We start from the raw sequence: 27500 nt of genomic DNA on the forward strand, positions 1-27500 counted from the left end.
CATCAAACAAATGGAAACAATGCTGAGAAAATTACTGTCCAAGTCGTAGATGTGTGCATGCACACCAGTGCATAGTGCTGGATATGATTTTAAAAAGGTGTCTACTCGGAGTCAACATGCTCAAAACGGTCAATCAGAGCCATAATCAGCTCTTACTTTTCAGTGGGCATCTGATCGTACCGTCTCCCCATCTCCCTAACACTACTCACTAAAATATTTTTGATATCGAGCAGTATGCAAGTCGAATTTACATTATTGAATTACGAATAGGATTTAGTCTAACCAGTTGTTATTGCCAAGTCTTCCTTCGATGTCTTCCCGATCATCATGAACTCCGGGAATTTAATCGCCATTTTTCTCTGCTTGTCCTGCTTCTGGCTTGAACTGCTAAGGCCGTATTCCATTTCCAGCTGCCTGGACTTCACCTCCCGCGACTACGTTATCCGACAATTCTCCATGTGATTCAGATCAGAATCCTTCATTTCTCTCACACTCACTGTCGTTACCAGACAAATGAAAGTCCATGCCATCCATTATTCAAAACCAAATGTTCAATTTTTTTAAAGCAGAAATGAGCAAAGCGATTGAGTCGAACGATCAAATGTAGAAACACACAGAAAGCCAATAGAATCACGTTGACCACCCACCCGAGTAATTTACGTGCAGCCTTTGTCATCCTGCAGTTGACATCATGTGTGTCACGCCGCTTTCAGGAGAATTTTTAGGGGCATTCCCGAAGCGCTTTGTTTTTTTAATTTTACATTTTACAGAATGAATATTGTGGAAAAACATTATCAGATCAGAAATCACGATGGAAAACTCCTATATGACATATATATGCAATTTCAGTACTTTTGGGTGTCATCAGACCTTTAAAGGATGCATTTTATTTTCATACTCTGAATCGATGATCACATCCAAACCTATATTGACTTCCCTGTATTCAGTTTTATGTCACTAAAGGTCAGAGATGAGTATGTATTTTTTCCTCCACAATCTAAGCTTAGAGAAGAGTGAGGAGACATAAGGGAAAAGAGGGCAATGTATTGATAGTGGGGCAGCAGGTGGATGGAACAAGCAAGGGAATAAGAAAATAGTGAGAAAACTTACATCAAGGTTACATTAGGCAGGGTTAATGAGGGTACAAGTAAATATCATGGGTATCGATGAAGGATGACATGAGACAATGGTGAAACACCAGCTTGAGGGTTTTGAAAGGACAAAAATACTTTGTAAAATGCAGATATTAAATAATGCAGGGCAAGATGATTAAGCAATATCAGTGGGCCTTTGCATGAATGAGATGAACATGAGTAGAGGACAAAGGACAAATCAAAACAGAACACTGTATCTGAAGCCATGATCCCAACATCATGAGCTGCAGTGGTGTGCAAAAGTATTCACCCCCTCCAAAGTTTTCACCTTTTGATGCCACCTGAACTTATTTCATGATGCTATCAAATCAAACTTCATATATAGAGTCTTCACAAACTACTCCAAATTGATAAAGTTAAAAAATGAAGATAAAATGTGAATAAGTTAGATTAACAGAGAAAATCAGATGATTCTCAGTTGCAATCATACCCTTTGCCTAATTAACTTCAAATCACTTCAGGAGCAAATTGTTTGTTTGAAAGGTTACAAAATAAGTGTACAAAGTTTCACATGTATTTAATCAGTGGTTTAACTTAAAAGTCAAGCTTCCCCACTTATCTAAGAGTTTTAAGGTACATCTAACTTCATCAACCAACAAGGCAAACATGAAGACCAAGGTGCTTTCCAAGGAAGTCAGACATAAAGTGGTGGAGAAGCACCGCTCAGGAGAGGGTTACAAAAAGATTTCAGTCACTTGTTATTCTTTTAAGTACAATGAAATCCATCTTTAAGAAGTGAAAGACGTTTCATACCACCAAGACTCTAAGCAGATCAGGTCGCCCATCCAAACGTCATGGCCCGGCAAGCAGGAATCTGGTTTGTGATGTCACTGTAAATCCAACAATGACTTTTAAAGATATTGGCGATGAGGGGCTCTATGTCTGAGATGGGGGGGAGTGTTCAACAATGAACAATATCCCATTCCCTTCACAAAGCTGGTGTCTATGGACAGGTGACAAGAAAGAATCCATCACTGAAAAAGACACATCTCAAACCTAAAATGGAGTTTGTGAAAAAGCATCTTAATGATACTGCAGGCATGTTGAGAAATGATTTGTGGTCAGATGAGACAATAATTGAACATTTTGGTCTAAATTCAAAGCATTATGTCTGGTGCAAGCCGAACACTGCACATCACCCCGTCAACACCATCCCAAATGTCAAGCATGGTGGTGGCATCATCATGTTATGGGGTTGCTTTTCATCAGCAAGGACTTGCAAGCTTGTCAGGATAGAAAGGACAATGGAAGGTGCAAAGTACGCAAGAATCTTTAATGAAAACATACTTGAGTCAGCCATGAATCTGAAACTGGGTAGGAGATTCACATTTCAGCAAAATAATGATACAAATCACAAAGCTAAAGCCACACTGAAGTGGCTGAATAGGAATAAAATAAATGTTGTTGAGTGGCCAAGTCAAAGTCCTGACTTGAACCCAATTGAACATTTAAGGCAAGACTTGAAGATTGCAGTCCATTGACGATCCCCATCAAACTTGGCAGAACTAGAGTAATTTTCACATGAATAATGGGTAAAGATTTCATCATCTCACTGTGAAAAGCTGGTAGAGACCTCCCCAAAAAGACTCATAGCAGCCATTGCTACAAAAGATGCTTCCACAAGGTACTGACATAAAGGGATGAATATTTTTGCAACCAGCGAATTTTGATTTGTACATATTCTTTGTGGGTATTCCTGACATATAAGCTCCTCCTACTATTACACTTTTGTTTGATCTCTTCAGTTATGAATATAAAAGTTCATTTGGAAAAAATGTTTCTGCATTATTCATAATTTTTCTGAATGTGGCTTTGATGGTCGCACTGAATATTTTTGCAGGCCATGGTATCTGCTTTGATGGGAACACCAATCAGACCAACCCGATTTTGGTGCCATTCATCATCAAGCCATCCAGAGCAGCTGAAAACTCACCCAATGTTAAAAAAATACTATATAAATATTATAAATGGCTTTATTCTGATATTAGAGATACTTTATATGTGTTAGATATAGATCTGTAAAAATTTGAGACCACTAACTTGGAGAAAAGTTCTCACTTCTACAGTTTGCATAGTGTTTACTCACATTATAGATTTGATGATAAAGACATCCACAGTGGTGTGCAAATGGCACAATAACAAACCAAAGGATGTTAACTCAGCAGTAACACTTTACTTAATGATGATTAGTTCAATTATTTCATGTGAAATTATTCCCAGCTCATATAATCGTCAAAGACTCAGGATTCTAAAGTACATTAAACGTCATCCTCAAATCGCTTTCGGCTGTGTTCATACCCCTTGCCTACATTGAAAATAGTGCATGCTGTAAGAAACTCTCAAAACCAATCTATGTGATTTAATGAGATTGCCTTGTTAGGTAGTTTAATTTTATCACATTCAAATTAGTTTGCCTAAAACCACACGAATTGGTGAGTCAGCATGCATCCTTACAATAATTACCTTCACTATGAATAAGCTGAGCAAGCTATCAAGGGAGGTGCTTGGCAAATGGTGAGCAAGCCACTTGATAAAATAATGCTTCCACTTCTTTGAGCACGATGGCAGCTGTAGTCGGATTCAAGACGATTGGTGGTTATTTCTTCAATATTACTGTCACAGAGGATTTTATTGACTTTTATTGTTGTTGTTACTTGTACATTTCATTCTAATTCTTTAAAATCTACAAACATAGAAAACCCTTACACCCCCCTACCAAAAATGCACAGTGGAAGGTACTGACACAAGCTCGGCGAGGGACTTCCTCTTCTAACTTTCCATTTATTAGTCCCCAATTGGTTTCACCGGAGGGGACTAAATGTGGTTTCTCAGACTTTTTCCCATACCCTTTAATATATTCAACTGAAACTTGGTACATGGCTTTATTTTGATAAGGTACAGAACAAGCTCAATTTTCAGGCCATTTCGTCAATTTTTCACAGACTTGTGCACTTTTTGGACTTGGAAAATATCGCATCGGGGCCATGTATTGCAAAGCAATTCTTGGTCTTGCTTCTCTTTAATTTACTCTTCATATAGTACTTTCTGTAGCTGCAGCTATAACAATCAATTAATTTGGGGTAGTTATTGTCACAGATGATGGAGTAAAACTGAAAACGACAGCCCGGACAGCATTTGTTCGAGTACGATACTAGCACCGTTTACATTGGAGGCCTCCATGTTGTTGAGCAGTGTGGAAGCAATTTCGAGCCACTTTAAGACGGAAATTTTCTAGTTCAATGCTGTTTATTCAGTTAAATAAAAGAAACTCCTGTATACAGGAGGAAGGCCCCAGCCTGCTACATCGTTGCAAGCTGAAGACTTAATTTTACAAAGAATATTGTGTGTATATATGCAGTTTTACCAGGGTGTGTCGAGATAACAGATGCAACTTTGTGAACTTTAAAATTGCAACATAGAAGGATAATTGGTCTGCTTTGGAGCTTGCTTATAACCCCAGGGAAGTGTGCAGGGGGGGGGGGGGAGATATTGCTGGTTCAGATGGTCATCAGATCGATAAGGTTTTGCAAGGTTGTTTACGACTTCAGAGGAATGTGTGTATTCTGCCCTCCTAGTTTTCTCAGCATATATTTATTAAATTATTTCTCAAAGCACTAAACTAAGTTAATTTGCATTTTTACATTATTATAAATCCAATTTTAAATCCAGTTTCCACAGGTCCCCCTTTTGTTCAAACAGAACAACCTAATGGTTTGTTCTATAAGGACAAACCTACTGAAAATTAAAATTTGTCGTTGGCTAGTGGCAGGCTTATTTCCACCGCGTCACCCAAACTTGTGCTCTGTGGTGGGTTAACACTCTTGCAGGTGGATGCAATCCTTGGGGGCCACCACCTCCCCATGCCCACAGAGTTGGGGTGCCCGGGCGATCTGGAAGGAAAGAATCCTGTGTACACCGAACATATACATCCAATAGGCAATTGCCTTTTTCAATTATACTAATCAGTTTTTATTTGAGCAAGCCGCTCAAATTCTTTGTTCCCCTGAAGTTTTAAAGATATCGCTATTATTCCACATCTCTTCATCAGAATAATCCATCTGCTTTTGGTTCTTTAGCAACAATTGTTGAATTATTTCAAAAGGGTTTTTGTCAGTCCCAAAGGCACGAATGACTGCACTTTCATATTTTTCATAAAATCCCACTGACACGGTGTCTCGACTCGATTTTACACTAGGTTCTTCATTTTCTGGGTATTGTGGATCTTCTGGATCTTCCTAGTTGCTCAGAGATGGTCGGTCCAGGGAATCTTCATGCGCCACCACTGTCATCACTGTGGCAAATTTTCTCTCTCTCTCACACACACACACACACACACACACACACACACACACACACACACACACACACACACACACACACACACACACACACACACACACACACACACACACACACCGATCATTACTCTTATACACGATATAATGGCAGCAATAGCAATAAACCAATGTCACCTGCAGGGTGACCCGTATCTTGCCAAAAGTTGACCACGTGTGACTTTTTTAAGGTCACACTGAGGTGAACAGAGCTGCTATCCACCAGGAGCGACTCCTTGAGGAATATCTGCCTACGAGAGGTTCCGATGAGAATCGTTCTACAGAGTAACCATGAAAAATATGCGTTTGCCTCATAAGTCACCAAATGACGTCATAATGTCTCAAGCTTGACATATCTAGAAAGCACTCATCGAGGTGTTCAATTTGAGGTATTACATGATATGGTACCTAAGATTTCAAAATTTGACCTTGGGGGCAAAATATTTCGACCTTAGGTGCTAACCATGAAGGTCAAGGCCAATCGCCACCAAAATCTAATCAGCTGAGCGCCAGACCATATACTACATTCCCATAAAGTTTGGAGATGATTCGATTAAAATTACTCAAAAATAAGGGTTTCGGCGACCTCCATGATTTACCGCAAAGTGACCTTGACCTTTGACCTTGACCCTGACCTTTATGTGTGCTGAAGGGTATTGTAATAATACTACGATATGTGTACCCACAAGAGTTTCCGATGAGAATTGTGCTCTACAGAGTGATATAAAGGTGAAAAATCCAATGATTGCAGACAAACAAACAAAAAAAACTTACCAAGTAACAGATCTTGCAAAAACTTCGTTTTGGCAAGATAATGAATATCATAAGCCCAACGAACAATATGTGGACTATCCATGTTCCCTATCCACCAAACATCTTTTCCAACCATGACCCGAAGTTCCAACCCTTATTATAATCATGATACTTTGCAGCTACTTTCCTCCTTTCGTGTTGTATATCATGGATATGCACCATTTAATGATGCCTGGGGTTCCACGACATTATTCATTTGTATCCTTATTTCTATCCTTGTCCCAGTAATTTGTCCCTCAATGGTTACTTTTTCTTCCCCATAGTATTGGCATGTCGAGTTATCCAAGTAAGGTCCATTTCTTTTTCTACTTGCTTGGCAAACTATTCCCACTTCTCTATTTATCACCTCAAAATGCGTTGGGTATTTCTCCATTCCTGGCCCCTTAAATAGCGAGGAAAAATTTGTCCTATATCGGGAAGTGTGGTCATCTTTTTCCCTTGTATATAGGAAGTTACATTTCACCCAATACTTAGGATAGTACCAGTGCCAATAGTCAGTACATTTGTACCCCTCCTTTTTATAATTACTTGTTATCTCTCGTACTCTTGCACTTACATCCCCCTTTGTCCCTTCTATTCTAGATAGGACTGGGTTACCCTGTCTATGAACCAGGTACCCACATATATCTTCTCCTGAAAATGGGACTGCTGAGAGGGGCAGTCCATTCTTGGATAAGTGGTGTAGCTGTGAGCAAACCCAATACTTGCTCCTGTTCATACTTTTAGCATGTTTTAAAGATATTGCTAAAAAGGTGTTCAGTGGATGTCCAGTTATCCCTTCATGTAACACTATGCCTCATTTCAGGTGTACAGTGCCTATATCCCCTTCATCCCGTGTGGCACGGGGTGCATAATTATATGGAAGGATCATAAGTGTTTGTCCCATACATGCCTTTCTCATGCAATTAGTCCTAATGTTTACCTTCTTCTGCCCTGCATTCCAAGCCACGACCCTTTCCTTGTTTCCCTTGCTCTTGACCCACCAAACATTCTGCACTCCATGGCATTCCCATAATGCCATCACTGAATGTTATCATCCATATGATCACAATTATGCACAGGCTAATCAGAAGCACTGCTACATATATCATGAACCCCCAGTAATATTCTTCCCACTTGCAGATTTCCTTCCTTCTCTTTATGACTTCCTGTATGCTTGTTGCAGTGAGATGCGTGAATCTATGATTGCTTACTTTTGCACTTGACAGCTGTGGTGGTGACCAATAATACCTGATGGGGTCCGGTCCAAAGTGCCTTCAGTGCGTTTTTCCGCTTGAACAGCTTGATGTACACCCAGTTGCCAGGCTGGATGCTGTGGTGTTCCTCTGCAGCTGGTCTGGTAGTGCTTGTTTGACCTGCGAATCAAACTCTTTGACAACCTTTGTTCAGGCAACACAAAAGTTAATCATAGTCTCCATCTGTTTCAGGGTTAATGGGGCGGTTACTGGCACTGGCATCGGTCTCTCCATCAATAGTTCATGTGGGGACAATCTTCTGCGAGTTTACCGTTAACCTCATTGACATCATTGCCAGAGGAAGAAGCCTACGGCCATCTCAAAACTGTTTCATCACATATTTGATGGACACTTTACCAACATTATAACCTCGTGTTGGCTTAGCGGTTAGGGTGGTGGCTTGGGATCCTAGCAGTCCTGAGCTCGCAGTCCAGATCCAAGCAGTCCTGTTGGCCACCGAACCAACACCAGGGGGCTGATTCAGCTTGTCACTCCTCTGAGGTTGGCGAAATGAACACCAGTACACTGGAAATAGGGGCACCGCATGAGCGGCACAGCCACGCCCCAACCAACGATGCAACAAACAGCCAAAAAGGCAGCACACTGTACCGACATTATGGTGTTGACAATACACACAGCTTCTACAAAAAATTTCTGCCACAGCTGCAAATCCTGGAGCGTGCCCATGTACGTAGCACATCCTTCTACATCCCCCTTTTCCTCGTGTGGCCACTTCCATGAGCCATACAAGCAAACCATGGTAAAAGCGCCTTTGGGGCAACCACGTTACCCTCCTTCAAGACCCAAAGTTGTGTTTCTGTGTTTTTACAGCAATCTACTTTCTCTCACTTGGCTCTTTCACTTGCCTCAGTTGCCTCCTGTAGTGCTGCAATGTCGTCAGTCATTGGCACCCTTTCCTCATTTTCTCTTTGACTAGCAATTTGCTATTTGTTGTGATTTTGCTTCTTGTTTTGCTGCTAAATCAGCGAAAGCATTTCCTTTTGAGAGCATATCTCCTTGCTCTGTATGTGCTCGACATTTCACTATGGCTATTTGTTTTGGTAAGTGAATAGCTTCTAACAGTTCCACTATCAATTTACCATTTTTGAATAGCGTACCTTGCGATGTTATATACCCTCTTATTTTTCCAAAGTGCCCCAACATCGTGTGCCATCCTGGATGCATATCGGGAATCTGTGTTGTTATGCTTCTATCCTCGGCTAGATTGCATACTGCAATTAGCGCACATAGTTCTGCCTGTTGTGCAGAATAATGTCGAGGTAGCTTACCACTTTCCAAGATGTCACTTTCAGAGCACACTTCATATCCTGACAGTTATGACCCTTCTGCTGTTTTTGTTGATGAGCCATCCACAAATCATTTTGGGGTTTTGCAGCGGGATGTCCATTCAGTCTGTCCGGGAAGTAGCGGTTTTCGTCATTACTTCCTCAGAGTTATGTTCCTCCCATCTTCAGCGATTGGCATTATGGACGCCATGTTCAGTGTCAGACATCTTTCGATGACCACATTCTTTGCTTGATTTAACACTAGGTCATATGTCATCACTCTTACTGCTGATAAGTGTTGCGTTTTTGCTTTCAGCAATACAGAACTTACACAGTGTGGTACTCACAGTAGTAAAGGTGATATCATCAAGATCTGATTTGTAGTTTGTACAGCGTATGAGGCAGCAGCTACTTCCCACAAAAATGGTGAAAATCCTTGTGCCACAGCATCGATGTCTGTACTGTAATATGCTAATGGACGCATTTTGTCACCGTGCTGCTATATTAGTACTGCTTGTGCAAATCCATCTCTCCCATGGGTAATCAGGCAAACCCAAGGCTGGTGTCATTGATAGAGCTGTTTTGACCTTGCCAAAGTTTCCTTCTGCCTGTTGTGTCCACTCCACCGGCTCCGGTGCTTTGTCCAGCATCATGTCTAACAATGGTCTAACCAGTACTGCATAATCAGGTACCATCCATCCATCCATTGGGACTATACTCTGTGCAGAGCGTTTGATGCTGCCTCAGCAGCCTCCTTGGCTATTGGACACAATCTTGGATGGGTCACCACTCTGACAGATCAGGTACCCATTGTCTACAATATAAAGCCATCCCCAAGAAACATCCCATTTCTTTCTTTGTTCTGGGTTTCGGAACGTTCAGAATAGCCTGCACCCTGTCATTTGACAATCTTCTCGAGGTTCCACTCAATACATGCCCGATGTATGATACCTGGGTTTTGCACAGTTGTAATTTGGCCTTAGGCAGCTAGCGCTCTTAAAGGGGTTAAGGTGTCTTTTTGCAATTATCCTCTGATGTTAAGCAAATTAGCAAATCATCTACATACTGTACAAAGGTAGACCCTTCAGTAAGTAAAATGTACCTGGCTTCTTTACTGGCAAGATTGGTGTGTTGCACTCGCTGGTACTATCCCTTCGTACACTTTGTTCACTTCCATGCGATACAAATTTCTGCCCCATACCTGACGTAAATATTGTCTTAAAGAACCCTTTAATCATGTGATCATTGGTCCAATCTCCTTCGCTCTGTGTCCTTTTGTGATAATTAATGTAATATGTGCGTTATATTCATCGGTTGGTACATGAAGTCGCATTGTTGTTGTGTAAATTTCAACTCCAACAGAATCTTACCTATCCAAAGATCAGCAATTTTGATATTGAGTTCCATACCGAGGGCATTTTGCCCTTCATTTGCATTCTTCACATCATCTCCCGAAACATCATAGTATGCTGCATAGTGTAGGGGTTCAATCCATTCTGCTATATTTTCCCCCATATTTTCATGAGGCTCTAACCAACGTTTTATATTGGGAATTATTTTTGAACTCTACCAAATTCTGCTCAGTTATCTCTCTGACATTTCCTTCATGTATTTGCCACCAGTACACGACAGGCCCGACTGATCGTGATAGCATTTCTAAGGTTTCGATTTCTTTGTTCTCTGGAATGTTTAAATACACTCCATTTTCTGAGCATTTTACTGTGCATGCCAAGCGACAAAGCAAATTGTGTTCCAATAAATTAACAGGTGAATTTGCCGCAATGGCAAACGACCTTGTGCAATCCTTGCAGAGGTATACACTCCAGTGTTGTCACCAGTTGCCATGGTTTTTGCCTGTCATCCTCATCTGCCAACATTTGCTTACACACACATGCTGAAACAAACGTGTATCTACCTGCAATCATTCACATAATGAGCGACCTGTACCTGCATGCTCCAACATGCGGTGCCCTCTGCCACATCTGCATGGTTGGCTCACTCAGTGCCACGTTTCGAATCCATAACACTTACCATCAATTTTAAATCCTTCTTCACTTACCATGAGGCGACCGCAGAAACTCTGCGGCCGCCGCACGTTTCTGTCAATTCAGAGGGTGTATGGCCGCCGTATCCTCGCCGTAGAGCAAATGTGACTTAGGCCTTAGCACAAAAGGAGTACTCCTCTGCGGTGGCGTTTCTGCGGTGGCCTCAGGATGGCCCTATGATGTTTGGCTATCTTTTACAGGCCGTAGGGGTCGCTGTGGAATTATAACGCAGAGTTATAACTTTTTTTTCCATTTCTACGTTCGCCGTAGCAATTCGACAAGCCGAAAAAAAAAAACTGGTAAAAAAAATAAAAATAAAAATAAAATGAACCCACTCATTACCGTCCATCTGGCCGCACGTTCGCCTTAGGGCCTCCCTGCGGTCGCCTTGCGGGCACCTTGAGGCTACCTTGCGTCTGCCTTGAAAATTATATGGCTGCCGCAGGGCCCCCTTAAGGTCACCATGCGACATCAAATCAAAGACCGTACGGCAACCCCATGTTTTCAGTCTCCACAATTTCTAAATACGCCGTGCGGCTCCCTGAAAAAGAAAAACATATGTGACTGCTACATTGTGTGACCGTGGAAATACTGCGGCCGCCGTATAATTGCTAGTGGCCGTAGATTTTGGAGACCCCACGGCCGCCGTGGCAAATGTGACTTAGGCCTATCCAGCACACGAGATACTCATTTCTCTGGAAATTTGATATGAATACATTGGCTTCGACTTAAATAAGTTCCAATGTTCTTCAGCTGTAAACGGCTGCCCTGGTATTCCACACGCAAGGCACCAAACATCCCGAGGTGTCTTACCAGGCAAGCAAGCCATCACTGGCACACCAATCAACCACAAATTCCTGCCACAATCGACTGCAAAAACTCAGATCATAACACAATGATGCAACCAATCATGCTGATACAACTCACGTATTGTTATGCTCAAAGAATTGTTGTTTTTACATGTTGATCACAGTGCACTTTGCGATCAACAAGCAAAAATCGAACAATTCTTTCAGTTTCAATCCTGCAACTGGTTTCTTACGAGCAGCCCCCACCCTTTCTTCTCCTTATCAGGCAAATCTCTCACACAGCCTGCCAAACCAGCAAATTCCTCCACTTCACAGCAGGGTATTTTCTGCAGTGTATGCAAACAGCTGTTACTTACATATCTCCATTTCGGATGGAAATTCATTTTTTTTTCTCGAAACCAAACTAAAACTATATATTCTCTTTAAATAGGATCTTATGATTGAACAATTTCTCTACTGCACCCAGCACGATGACCTCATGCATTCATGCTGGATCTGAAGGTCAATTGTCCTTGCAACCTATTTTGCATAGCCAGGCAAAGTAGTGCACCCTTGCTCCGCACTCGAACTTCGTGTATATTTGAATTTAATTCTCTCACGCTTGTAACCAGAATACAACCGCGTATGTGTTCGACACACACGTACCAACATGCACTGAATGTTGTACGCAAATGATTTCAGAACACTGACTCAATATAAACACCTCACATTAAACCACTTTTGTTCCATACACGATGATTTAAATAATTCTGATGTTAATTCATTACTGGGTTTCGCATCTTTTGTTCATTCATCGACCACGTTCTCTCAGCTTCCATCTCGGCTGATTTATGATCCTCAATTTTTTTTTCACATCTCCATCTCTTCTGTCTTGTCTGGATTCCCAGACTTAAAGATCGCATTCGCTTTCGTACCTCCTCTCTCGTTCTCGTTACTGGTGCCGTTATCGAAATATTTCCTCCCCATATTCTCGATGGAGGAAGGAGAGCTATCGCCAGTAACACTTTCTGTACTTCTTTAAGCGTAGTTTGTGCATCTTTTTAAACTCCCATTTATGCTCGCACTCTTCGTCTGCTCCTCTCAAGGCTCTCTTCGGCCCACCTGCCACAGATCTTCCAATCGACTGGTTTTCGAGTGCTTTTTTTTTCTTCTTTCTGTTTTTCTCTCCCTTCTCAAGTTTTCAATCCTGTCTCGATGAAATCTTTGCTTTTTCTGTTCTGTCTGTCCACAACTTCACATCTTTTGAAGTTCTCAACCCAAAGGTCTTGTTCATATACTCGGCATTTTACCTGCTAGGAGGGAGCACATTGCCATCCCATGCTTTTCGATGCTGATTCCCGATCACCATACTTCTAAATTGCTCTGAGCACTTGTCAGCACTCCCCTTTTTTTACAGCGATTAAACCCCTTGGCCCCCAGCTTTCGCAACCTTTGGCAACAAAGTGCCCCCGTTACTACCCCTTCTGGCCATCATTGCACCTTTTCGCCATCTCGACTCAGCGATTTTTATCCAATACGCAGTACCTCTACGCTATTTAACAAAACTAGGCAAACTCGTCTGTGCAACGCCTCCGCCCTCCACCTTTTGACGAGGCACTTTTATCAAAACATACCATATTTTATCCTGTCTTAAAGGAATAAACCCCTTGTTTCCTTTAATATCTCCTTAATGGTTGACGCCGGCCCCTTACCCCAACAAACCCCCCCAAAAGTCTTTTATTTTACTCAACAAACAGCGATGTATATATCGTTACCTTCTTTAAAAAATATTTAGTTTGGGACAGCGCAACCTTCCATGGAGAGGTGGTTAGTCTGCCTGGGAGAAACAGGTGCTCCAGCAGAGATCTCTCAATTTTTGCTTCACCAGTGTTCACTCATCACCAGGCAGAAGCCCCTCTCCTTGGATGGAGGATGTCAATCGGATCCTCATCACCAATTCTGTGGAAGCAATTTCTAGCCATCTTAAGACAGAAAAACTTTAGTTCAATACTGACGAAACCCGTTTGTTTGGCATCCCAATGGTGGAGGGGGAGGTGGGAATGCCCCCCCCCCCCACTCCCCTATGTTTCTGCATGGCTCAGAAATCAACCTCCTTATGGTGAAACTGCATAAATCCAGGATTACTGCTCACCTCCACTCATCTCTTCAACTTTTCTCCCACCTATGGAGCAAACTTCCACATTCTTTTCAATCTCATTCTTCCCTCCATGTCTTCAAGATAGCTGTTCACCACCATCTCAGATCATCGCCAATCCAAAACCATGATCTTTTCTACCCTCATTAACCACACCAAAATCTCTCCTCGTTCCAATTTTCGAGTTTTCTCTCCTTGGAGTTTCCTTCTGTATTCATCTTGTCCACCCCATGCAAGTGTGTTTTGCATCCTGTTCTCGTTTGTTACATCCTGATCCGTTCAGTGTAAGTACTGTCACTTCCACGAGCCTTGACGATGTATACAAAAAAACAAAATGTACATTATTTAGAGGAAAGAGTGACAATTTCAAAATGGTTAACCATAATAGTGTTGCTTCTCTTGTGGCCCCAGAACCAAACAATGTATTTATAACAGCCATCACAGCTCTCTCTTGCCCCCCCCCCCCACCCCACAACAAGATTAATAGTAAATATCATTTAACCTTACATTGTGCATTCACAAGCCCCAGATATGTCCTTCCTATATTGGTGTTCAGAAGTACTCAAACCAGATATACAGTCCATTCACCAGGAGCAATCCTTTGGGGTGGGGGGGGGGTGGTTGTGTAGTACACGCCCATCCACTCAGGCCTTGCACCGGCCCACATGGTCAGGAATTTGCAATACGAGTAGCTTCCCATTCAGTGAGCTGAGAAAGTTCTCCAATCCTTTCCTTGTGCAGAGGCAGTCCTTTCTCTCAGTATTTTTCCAATTATTTTTGATTTATTTGGAGCCTTGTGAGCCATTTCAGGTAATAATCCTTATCCTGGCAAAAGGAGGTACTTTTTTTCACCACGAACACTCAAATTTCCTGGGGTGTCTGCACATGTTCACCGAAAATTCTGGGAACAGATTAAGTCATCTTGAAAGTTGCATATTGTTTCGTTGACAGCAGACAATAGCAACATCACAAAATGGTGGTTTGTATGCAGAGTGCCACTGGAAGTTGTCACTTATTACAAGGTGACAAGCTGTTTGTCTGAAGTGAAGTCCTGTGTTGTCTGGTGTCTGAATGTGTGTACATGATTTGTGTAATAGCTCCTCCATAAATCCTGTATAAATGTATTCTTGTCTTTCATCAGGTCTACCTTTGGAATGCAACATTTATGTACATGATCCAAACTCATGGAAGAGATATAACAGAATGGAAAGGAACAAAACTGAAAGGGGGAAACACCACCAGCAGAGTAGAAGTGAAAATAAGGTCATTGGGGGGGGGGGAGGACACATTGGAGTGAACAATCTGCACACAAGCTGAATGAAACACAGCAAGTAGAGAAAGGGGGAAACATGGATGAAACAGAAAAGGAACAAATCAACCAACAACTGACAAACAAAAAGAGGTGAGAGAGAGAGAGAGGGAGAAAAAGGGAATGCTTGGAAATGGGGTCACTTGGGGTAGAAGAGATCATGAGTATGGATGGGTATGTATAGGAGTCATAAGTATGGATAATGAGTATGGATGGGGGACATTTGCTAATGTGATGCTGCCAAACAGCTACAAAACAAGAATTACTTTGGGTTGTTTGCCTTTGCCTTATCAGTGGTAATCAAGGCAGTAATTTGGAATTTGTTCAGGATCCTGGCCATAACCCGCCTCCTCTTCATGAGCGACAATAGACTATTTAATGTCAACGCCAATTAATGCTAGCAAGGGGGACACTCAGCTTAACATCTCTCCATAGGATGGTACACTTTGCGAGGCAAAAGCCTTTGACTGGAAAGCACCAATCAGACAGTTTATATTGTCAGGTCGGGAATCCAACTGAGACTAGACAGTTGAAAGGTAACCGAGAATAGGCGCTACCTCTCCACCATCCTATCGGACATTAACACCATATGATGAGAAAAAAAAATCACTCCAATGTATTCTCTTACATTGGTACCCCTGAGTGCTGTGAAATGCACCTTACATAGATGGTGTATCTGCTGGTAAATACTTTGCCATAAGGAACGTTCTTAGACCATCGCACAATGAGGATTTTAAAGACTTTCAGAAGCTTTTATTATGAACTCTGTACAAAGTGTACAACTTGAAATAAACACTTAAATAATCTTTTTGTTTTTTTACATTATTTTAAAACATTAAACATCACAAACCTTTTTAAGGAATACTGTACAAATGAGGATAAGCAGAATGCAAAAGAAATATTCAACCTCCACCTTAACTGCCTCAACCGACCAACCTCAAATTTCACCTAATTATTATCAGCCCCTCTTTACCCCTTACTTTGAACTTCACACACCTCACCACATCACCCTTTTGATTTTCATTGAACTTAAACCTTCCTTCACTTTTAATTCAGCTTTCCCATTCTTCTTCCTTCCTCTCCAAATCTTTGCCCGTCCCTAATTGATCTTGACGTGAAAATTTCACGTCGTTTACCATTTAAAATATGAAGTACCCAAAATACCTGCTGCCAATGACAACATTAGAACACCTTCAAAAGTCAATTTCAGAAACTATTCACAACATAACATGATTATACACAGATGTTCCATTGAACAAACAACTCGGTTTCCTTCATTCCACCTCTTTACGTTGACACCGATCATTTTGAAGCTTTGCTTACAAATCCTTTTATGCATATATAATCTTTCTGTGGTGGTAATAAATATTGTATACTCCACGACGATAAGTGCTTTATCTGTGTAGTGCCATAATATTTTAAATTTATAAAATATCTTTGTCCATATATAAATAGCACTGATTTTGTAAAGGCCTTTCACTGAGCAGCCGATGTACTTGTGAATTTGGAACCCACAAGGAATATACTTGAGAATTGGAAGTCGATTTGAAGATAGAAAAAATTGTCTTGATGCAAAAACATGCGACGAGTGTGCGTCCACCAAGAAGCAAGCCAGAGAATATTATCTTTGTAATCTCAAGGCTGAACTCTCCAACCAGTGTCCTTCCTTCAAGTCATCATGATGGCACCTTGTCAAGTCCATCTCTGGTGGATGCAACCCATCCATTCTCCCCTCATCTCAATTGGTATCAACACAGACTCTGCTCAAGATAAGAAATAATGTCTCAACTTGGTTCACAACCCTTCCCACTCTTTCTGCGTCTTACACCCTTGTATACACTGTCGAATGAGTGCTATACCCATTTAATCCATGTTCTGTCCAGCCTCAACCCGAAAATCAAAGATGTGTCCAGATGGCAACATAATTTGATGGAGTCACAGCTTTGTTGCTGTGTCGTGCTCCATGTAGGTTAGATCAGGAATTTGGAATTTTTTCCAGGGTGCTGCTATTAGCTCGCCAACTCTTTGCGAAAGACAACGTGGGATCCTTAATGTCGACAGGCTAATGCTGGCAGACAGGACTCCCAGTTAAACGTCCATCCAGTGGACATCACCCACATTGATGCCTTTCCCTGCCTGCGAAACATCAAGAAGACAGTTATATCTGGGTGAGGATTCAAACCCAGGCTTGACATTTCAGAGGCGAGTATGCATGCCTCTAGGCTATCCTGGCATCCCTGTATTAGTGCCACTGTTCTCAGTTCCGTTTCTGCTGCTCCTGCTTTTCCTTTGCCTGCTCCTTTAGTCACATCCAACTGTTTGACGTGACAAACATCACTCCCATTCAGGAGAAGGATACAAAATCAGATTCTCTCAACTTACATTTTGTCGATGCAAAGAAGTAACCTTTCTTCCAATTTTAAGCAAAGTCTTGGAATCGATAATTGCTGTTGACATGAAGTCTTTCCTCTTTCAAACAGCCTGATGTCTGATTGTCATCATGCTGGTCACAACTCTGGACATGCTGCTACTACTCCTCTCTCAAGAATGGTTGAAAGCCATGTCTCAAAAAAAATGTGAGGAACATCAACCTGGACATATCTGGCATTCAAAACAGTTCATGCATAGCATCCTGCTCAGTTTGCCAAGCTCACAGCTTGCGGCATACAAGGCCAACTTCACACCTGGCTTCCTCCAATTGTTAAGTCAATGCATTGATATCAATGGAACCATCTCCTCTCCCAGTGGTGCCTATAGTTTCCAAAGGTTGTGTCTTGTTCTATGGTTAGGGATAGTATTGTCCCTGATCTACATAAATGACCTCTCCGATTCACTGGGAAACCCTCTTTTCATTTTTGCATATGACTCCAAATTGAGCCAGACATATACTGATCCCACTGACCGGAAGACAGTAACTGTGTTTCTGTCTCTCTCTCGCTCTCTCTCTCTCTCCTCTTAATTACATATTGTTCTAACAAATGGAACATATCCCTAAACCTGGCAAATCACCGAGTCTCACCGTGCCAATCCAGAAGGAACATAAAATGAACCCACGTGCATATTGTCATGATCAGCCAATGGAAAAAGGTATATTTGCTTGAACCCTCAGACCTCATCATCACCACACATTCACAACCACTCTTCACTCCGAGGCTGATCATGTAAAAAGCTTGCCTCCAAAACCAGCCACAGACTGGGAATACTCCCTTTTTCCAAGTCATTTCTTCAAAAATAAGAACTACTCACACCATACAAGACCTTTTGCAGAGCTCAATGGAGAAATGTTCTCCTATATGGGCCTCACATCTGTCTCTCCTTGATGCTTTGTCATATACATTCTCAGGATCACTGGCATCTCCTACATCGAGTACAAAGAACAACACCTGTTGCTTTCATATCGCTGAAAGGGCAGTTTTACCTCTCCATTGATCTATCACTCTCTGCTCTCAGCTCTACAATCCTCTCCAGCTCTTACAGGAAAAACACATTCTTCCAGTGAACTGCATCATTGTCAAACTCCACTAACCCAAGCTTGCCGCACGCTTCTCGTCTTTAATTCCTATTTTCACTCTTTTGTGGAACTGTTTTCTGTTCCAAGAGTTGTAATTCAATAACATTCATTCTTCCTTTCAGGGCTTCAATAAGTAGTGCAGCATCATTTCACGTCATCTTGCATCACTCCCTGCGAAGTTTTCTACCACCTCAATATCCCTATATAACCAAACCCTCTTACTTGTATGCTTCTGTTTCTTCCTCTCCTCTTTCCTCTTTTCCTTTGTTTTTATCGATTTGCTTGATGTGTCCAACTCTGGGCCAAGCATTTGTATACTATTGTTTTTAAACGTCATTCTATCTGAAGATAATTAAAGTACAGATGGCAACTGAATATAATCTCTAGATTCGGAAAACAATATTTTGGTAGGTTTCCATAGAATACTGTATTTGGTGCAGTAGTAAGGTTGACACAATATGCTTAAACATCCTCTATTCCCCTTTTTCCAAAGTTGAACGAGTACTTGTTCGTTAAAATGATGACGTTTCAAGAGATGTGCAATGAACATTGCTCGCACACATGGGCTAGGAACTGCAAACTCCAACAGAAAAGCTTACACGATACATACCCAAGGCATTACAGACACTATACTTGGTTGTTGCAGTGAGGATTTGAAACAAATTCTTTGCCTGTACTTCTGTAACAGCAAAGTTTTGGCAAAAGTTTTTTTGTTTGTTTTGCTGACACCAATGCTAACCCACCCATTACCCCCATCACAGCTTTACTCTTTCCCATTCTGTCCCATCACCAAATCATGAAACCAAGTAAACATCATCTGACTTGAGACAGTAGATTCTAAGGTAATATATAAAATAAAACGATATGTGATACCCATTGGGTGATGTATAGCCTTTCACCAATGATAAAACTCCAGTCAAGATGACAATTCCAAAACCACTTGTCAGCCTGGTAATTTAGCGGGTGAGTGAGGAATATCTCTGGAAATGCATTAATGTAGGAAGGAGTATGAGGGGATGGGGAGGAGAAATGATGTCTTGGGATGTGAGGGAAAGAAATAAGAGGAAACATCAGGGTGCATGGGGTCGTTCCAGAAATAATGAAATGAGATCTAATTGGATTGTAACCGGCACAGGTATTTTTCACATTATTAACTGCAATCAAAATCCAATCCAGTGTGTGAGTCTTACATTTTATGCAATGTCGAAACTTCACTTTCCATAAAATAGTTGGTGACCTCTTAATTGGCATTGCCAAAGAGCTATTTGATTGCCAGGCATGCCAAGCCATCACCACGCCACAGCAGTGGCAGATAATTTTTGTAAATCCAATTTTGTTAAAGTGTAGTTTGATACTCATTAGCTACCCTACGAGAAGGTCCACAAAATAATGATATCTCACAGGCCTATTGTCTTTAGGTTTTCATATGCATACCTGACCGTTTAGTTTGCACAATGGAGTGACGGTTTGGAAAATGGTAACCCTGGCTCTTCCACTGATCCCATTGACAAAGAAGCAACCACTTGAAGGTCTTGCGAAAGTTCTTATTGCACAGAGCATAGCACACTGGATTTACTGTGCTGTTAACATAGCAAAGCCAGTAGCCAAGCGTCCACAGTTTATCGGGAACACACCCATTGCAGAACGGGGAAACAAGCACCATTATGTTGTACGGGGTCCATGTGATTATGAAACTCAGAAGAATTGCACTCAACGTTTTTGCTGCCTTCTTCTCCTTGATGAGGGTTATTCGTTTCCGTTTGTTTGCTTGGCTGCGGGCCTTTACTGCAAACCTTTTGGCTGCCATGGCTTCCTTAACACTTAGAATTCCAGATAATGGGCTTGGGGTACCTGTGCCGCCTCCCCCACTGCTTGTGCTTTCACGAGCTCCAGTAAGTGACATGCTTGTACCATTGTTATCTTTAGTGTTTTGCCGATGCATCCGATCCACACTTGGTTCAGAAGGTGGATTTCCCTGCGTCCTCACATCGTCATCAGTGATTGAGGTTTCAGGGGAACGCAGCACTGGACGGTGTCCTGGGAATGCAAGCACAATAGAGTAGATGGCCTTGGGACGATCAGGAGGAACCTCATCATCCTCTTCAGAGTATAGTGATGGTGAAGGTGAGGGGGCTTCTTCTTGCCCATCCCAAGTGGAATTGCAGCTGCATTCGCGGAGAGCAGTTCTCGCAGCCAACATGTCCTGAATGAAACAAGAGTAGTTATTGACAACCGCTTCATATTCTTTTACACAGATTTCTATATTTTTAGTTTTTCCAATACCTTTGTGGAAACTCCCCATGTGATGTGTTTCCACTGTTTGCTTCTGGGAGCAAATGACAGTTTGAAAATAACCTGGCTTGTAAATAAAGGGCTGGGTGATATAAAAGGTTACATCGATATATAATGGTGCAAGTATACTGTATGTGATTATGTATGTATGTATGTATATCCGCTCTTCCCCCATTAGTTGGACAGCTGATCTGACGTCGTCCACAATTATAAACGACCTCAAGAAGCCAAAATACCCCAAAGACCCAAAAGCCTGAAAAGACCCCGAAGACCCAATGGACCCCAAAGTCCCAAAATACCCCAAGGACCATTAATGACCCTGAAGACCCAAAAGACCCAAAATACCCCCAAAGACCCTTAAAGACCCTGATGCAAAAGATCCAAAATACCTAAAAGACCCATAAATACACAAAAGACCCCAACAACCCAAAATACCCTGAGGACCTTGAAAGACCAAAAATACCCAGAAGAACCTTAAAGACCCGAAGAGCCAAAAGACGTAAAAGACCAAAAAGACCCAGAAGACCCAAAATCCTACAGAGACCCTTAAGGACCCTGAAGACGCAAAAGCTGCCAAAGACCTAAAATACCCTTAAATACACAAAAGAGCCCAAAGACTCAAAGACCCAGAAGACTCAAAAGACTGAAAATACCCTGAGGACACCAAAGACCTAAAATACCCAAAAGACACAGAGGACCCAAAAGACCCCAATGACCCAAAAGACCCAGAGATTGCAAAAGACTCCGATGACCCCAAGCACTCAAAATACCCAGGGGACACAAATGATCTGAGGACACAAAAGACCCAGAGGATCCAAAACACCCAAAAGACCTAACAGACCACGAGGACACAAAATCCACCAAAAACATAAAAGACCGAAAATACCCTAAAGGCCGAGAAGACCCAGAAGAGCCAAAATACGTAAAAGACCCAAAAGACCAAAAAGACCCAAAAGACCCAAAATCCTACGGAGACCCTTAAGGACGCTGAAGACGCAAAAGCTGCCAAAGACCTAAAAGACCCTTAAATACACAAAGAGCCCAAAGACCCAGAAGACTCAAAAGACCCAGAAGACTCAAAAGACCCAAAGACCCAGAAGACTCAAAAGACTGAAAATACCCTGAGGACACCAAAGACCTAAAATACCCAAAAGACACAGAGAACCCCAAATAACCCAATGACCCAAAAGACCCAGAGAATGCAAAAGACTCTGATGACCCCAAGCACTCAAAGGATCCAGAAGACCCAAAAGACCTTGAGGACCCAAAATACACAGGGGACCCAACAGGCCTATCTGGGACCCATGGAAATTCTGCATAATGTATATTTGGTGTATTTGGCCAAACCGCTTGATCCCATCTTTGTCCCCTCTCTGTCCTCCCTCCTCCCATCCAACTCTGTCATCCCCTCCCCCTTTCTTATTCAAGTCATCAACTGCCCCAAACCCCTAAGTCCTCAATCCCCATCCCTTACAAGCATCTCAATCTCCCTCCTCCAACTCTATGCACCCTCACCCCCAACTCTGTTCTCCTCTCCCCATTTCTTGTTGTTAACAACGTTACACAAAGATACACTGGGAACTTTGGCACATGAGAAGGCTATTCGGCCTCTCATACCGATGTTGTTCCTGTCCCTGTCCCTGTCCCTGTCCCTGTCCCTGTCCCTGTCCCTGTCCCTGAACAATGTTAAACGTAAATAAAGATGGAACGTTAAAGCACGTTAAATTCACATTCATGACCATATTAGGCTCATTGATAAACCAAATGAAACCCCCTAACTTGACGAGGCAGCAGGACACAGATCGAGTCCCATCACAGTGCTTGCTGCATGACCTGCGAGCAACAAGCGAAATATAGATCGAAATTTCTGCTTTCGTCTATTCATGACCATAGGCTGTAAATCTCAGTTTGCAAAGGTTCGAGCACCATACGGATGCCTCCAAGTAAGGAGGTGATGTGTTGGTATAATTTATGTTCACGACATCAGCGTCATATTATACAGTACGATAGGGTCAGTGTGCTTCTTTGGTTGATGTGTGTGTGTGTGTGTGTGTGTGTGTGTGTGTGTGTGTGTGTGTGTGTGTGTGTGTGTGTGTGTGTGTGTGTGTGTGTGTGTGTGTGTGTGTGTGTGTGTGTGTGTGTGTGTGTGTGTGTGTGTGTGTGTGTGTGTGTGAGAAGGAACAAAAAAAACCACAAAATCACAAAAATGCACACACACACACACACACACACACACAAACTCCTGGACAACTGATTTTTTATTGACATCACAGAGGAAGGGTTGACGCCAAAAATCAAGAGGGGTCCCTTGGGTGCAAAAGCAAAGAAAGATGGGAAAATGTAATCAGAATGGGGATGCTGCTGTTGATTGGCCCATAATTAAATAAAGAGATGGTGATGGGCTTCTGGGAACTTTGCAGACAAATTAGGATCGTTATAGATGGCACCAACAGTGCAAACTATTGGTGCAAACTATTGGTTTGCTATCTCAGGAAGGGAAAACATGGGACATCCCAGAATCCTGTGCTCAGTACGGCTCCAGTCACAACCTGGCAGAGAAGTGAACCCAAGTTTGTGGGCCAGATGACGAAGCAGGGTGCTACACCTAGGTTTGGGCTTCTAGCTTTCCAGCGGCATGCATGAGACAACACCAACTCCTATGGTACCTTATAGCAGGTACTACAGAACCAGCAGCACTACCCATGAGGCGGAAACATCATCCCCCCAAAACCCACAAACCCTCTATTCAGCAGCTTGCCCCAAGAGCTTGCAACAGAACCAATGTTCCACTGGAGGATCTTGAGGAGCAGGTAGTGGTACTGCCATGGGTGTCTTTGAGCAGCCTACCCCCTTAAATTTAGCTGAAATTTGCTGTCCCATATCATTTTCACAAGCAGAAAGTCATTTTCACAACAAAAACTTTCAATTCTTCATCAAATTGACAGAAAAAGATGAAATAACGGTACTTGTGTGATTGAGTGTCCTCGGTCACACAACTCTCTCTACCCTGAGAGTGGCGAAGCTTGAACTGTGCATGCACACTTGAAGGTAGAAGCTCCATTGGGAATCGAACCAAATGGATTTATATTTGCCACAATGCTTCCTTCCTCAAACGTATTAAACTATAAACAATGTATTCATCGAACATGTGCTGACGTCAGTTGGGAATGCAATTGGATTAACATGTAATAAAGTCTAAATAACCATGTGTCTTAGACTCTAATAATTGTATCTTATTCACAAAACCTTTTAAGTGTCCCTTTTATGGGACATATTGGGGGGGGGGGAGGATTGTCATAATTCTGCCGTTTTGTAGATAATGTATATTTGGCCAATAAATCTGAACATTTGTTGATGTTAAATTACAGCTTAGATATATCGACTGCATCTGTAGATGGCAATGCCCAAAAGCTGCAGCGACAATGTAACACAGAGTTAAACAGCAATCTTGGGCCAAGTATTTGCTAAGTTTACAAAAAGGACTTCTGCAGCTATGGTGAAGTCTTTACTTCTATTAATTTTTTTTTGTTGGGGCAGCGCAACTATACGAAGCCAAGTGTTTTTTTATTCGGGACTGTTAAAGTAGAATTCATTCTAAAATGTTTGCAACCATTTTTAAAAGATAAATATTTTATCTCCATTCCAAGTTCACAAGTGTCGACATCGGCCATGCTAAATAATTAATGGGTATGTAATTGTTCTCAACATTTTTCAACAAATCATCATCACTTGAGTTATTACTCCCATCCACAACAGAGGTGCAAAATAAATCCTATCAAGTACATACCAATGAGCTTTCTTCTAATTCTAAGTAAAGTAATGGAATCCATCATTGCCACTGATGTCGAGTCTTTCCTGTTTTCAAACATCCCAATATCTGACCATCAGTTTGGATTTCATCCCAGTCATTCAACTCTGGACAAGCTGCTTGCTGTTCCTTTCTTAGCAATGGTGGGAGGCTCAACATCTCAAAATGAGGTCAGGATTGTGGCCCCAGATATATCCCAGGCATTCAACATGGTCTTGCATCCTACTTTGCTTGCCAAGCTGTCTGCCTGCGGCACACAAGGTCATCTTCTCTCCTGGATTTTTAACTTCCTCCAACCAATCACTCAGTCAACATGTTGCTATTAATGGAACCATCTCTCCTTTCCCAATGGAGGTTAGAGTCCCCCAAAGTAGTGTCTTGGGCCAAGTCTTGTTCCTAATCTACATAAATGACTGATCCAATGTTCTGAAAAAAAACTCTCTCTTCCTTTTTACAGACAGCTCCATATTGTGGTGGACAGAACAAATATCACACTACTCGGCAGACTGTAGCTGTAACACTCTGTGCTGATCTGGAATTGATTAGATGCCGGTGGGATATGACAAATAGAAGATGTACATCCTTCAATTTGGGGAAATCTCACTCTCACAATGTCACTGAAAGGATCACAACCAAACCCACCTATCTATTCCCATGGTCAGCCAATGGAAGAGCATCAGATTTTTGAACTGCTCGGCTTCACAATCAGGCATAACATCTCCTCGGCTGCCCATACAGAATATCTTGCATAAAAATAACAACCGCAGACTGGTTGCATCATCCACCATTCCATGTCTTTCCTTTAAAAATCAGAGCCACTCATCATCTATCAGGCCTTTGATTGTAGCTCATTGGAGTACTGCTGGGAAGAAATAAGTGGTAGAGGTAAAGGAGGAAGAGGCATGTGTATAGTATGCTGCTGCTTTGGGACACATGCTAAGGTCTGCTATGTTTTTTTTTTAACCACCTCTCCTCCAGTCTATGTATGTGTATGTGTATATATATATATATATATATATATATATATATATATATATATATATATATATATATATATATATATATATATATATATATATATATATATATATATATATATCTCCTTTCTCAGATTCTCCCATGATTCTCCCCAGCAACTGCAAGATAAACAGTTTTTTTTATTCAACTCCCTCCTCGTTAAACTTCCAAAATCCAGGCTGACTAAACAACTCAACTAATTTATTCCTCATTTCTCCTGTCTGTGGAGCTGACTTCTAGAGGCTGTTCTATCCTACTCTTCTTTCCAGATCATCTAATAGGCAATGCAACATCATCCTGTCATCAACCCACCCCCAACCACCCACCCCCCCCATCCTTACCTGCAATCTTTATTACCCACATTATAATATTTTTGTATTTCTTTATTTGTTTACAAAGCCAAGGCTCATAGAATTGCTCGAACATATAATGGATCAGGATGTAATACAGTATAACAAAAGGAATGAGAGAAAGAGATGGGGGGGGGGGACACCAACAGTAGGGTTAGGGTATATTTCACAAAATAGTGAAACTTAGACAAATAAGGGTTGTGGGGAAGAATGAGGGGCAGGGGAAGATGCATGGGATGGACAGGATGGACACAGAAGCAAACTCACAGGCAGGGAGAACTGGGAATTTGGAAAAAGGTGGGCTTGTGAAAAGAGGGGTTGGGGGAGATTAATGGGAGTATAAAAGATCAGATCATGGTGAACAGCTGTCTTGAAGACCTGAAAGGAAGAATGAGATAGAAGAGATTGTGGAAAAAAAAAAAGGAGGAAGAAAATAGTGGACATCAGCAGTGCTTCTGGATTTTAAGAGTTTCACCAGAAGGGGCTTGCTGGTGGACTGCATCCACCCTGCAGACATCTGTGGCAATGGGGGACATAGAATGGAAAGGGCTGAGGGTGCAAGATGAAAAATGAATCAGTAGAAGACAAAGAGACTATCGACCTGTTCATGTTATGAAAGTGATACGCCCATAGACTCAGCTTCATTGTAGGAGATTCCAATGATCTTGAAGGCTTTGGTTTCCACAGTGTCCAGATGAGCAAGGTGTGAGGTAGGGGTGCCAGCCCAGAGGGGAGAGAAGTACTCCATCAAGTTGCAGATCTGTTAAGGTCTCACTTTGGCTGATAGTGAGACCCAAGAGTTTGAATGACTGAACTTCAAGAGCATTGTTAAGAAAGTAGATGGGAGGGTTTGCCATGCGGCCCTTTCGGAGATGGAGAGTGAGAGTGTGGGACTTATCAAGATTGAATGACATATTCCAAGTGTTCAACCAGCTTGTGATTATATGAAGGTCTGAAGACAGGGAATGGACTGCTGCCTGCCTATCTGAAGGAAGAGGGATGTCATGGTAGAGGGTGGAGTCATCAGCAAATAGATAAAGAAGATTTTCCAGAGAGCCAGAGAAATCATTGATGAAGGTTAGGAATAGGAAGAGGGCAGGAACACTTTGCTTCCAAACCCAACCCTCTCACTTGTAGCTTACTGTGTATCTTCCACTCTACCCCCTCTGTTTTCAAATTCAATCCTTCCTTGCCTATTATCTCCAACTGTTGTCCCACTGACCCACTGTCAGTTCATATCCTACATCACCCTACTCATTCAGGAGTCTTGATTTTGGAAATAAAAAAGCTTATTGACATTTTATATTCAAAAGAAAAAGCTTGTAACAGAGCAAAAATTTAAAATATAAAGTCGACTATTATTTTGCAGGAGTGTAGATGATGTGTATTATTAGCTCAACTGG

The 27500-nt window shown here is 41.9% G+C and overlaps 1 protein-coding gene across 5 annotated transcripts in view; it reads right to left on the reverse strand.

Annotated features, from left to right (window-relative positions):
- Nucleotides 1-15850: 15850 nt before the first annotated feature.
- Nucleotides 15851-27500, reverse strand: part of LOC147032091 (muscarinic acetylcholine receptor M3-like) — a 201303-nt gene continuing 189653 nt past the window's right edge. For all 5 annotated transcript variants that reach the window (XM_085869395.1, XM_085869392.1, XM_085869394.1 and 2 more), the window contains one exon: nucleotides 15851-20833. In XM_085869395.1, coding sequence (XP_085725521.1) covers nucleotides 20045-20833 — 789 coding nt within the window. In that variant the 3' untranslated portion in view covers nucleotides 15851-20044. The remainder of the gene's footprint in view (nucleotides 20834-27500) is intronic.

Source organism: Eptatretus burgeri, chromosome 2 (assembly GCF_056783735.1).
Source record: "Eptatretus burgeri isolate ZD-2024b chromosome 2, Ebu_testis_v1, whole genome shotgun sequence".
In the NCBI taxonomy this organism is placed as follows: domain Eukaryota; kingdom Metazoa; phylum Chordata; class Myxini; order Myxiniformes; family Myxinidae; genus Eptatretus; species Eptatretus burgeri.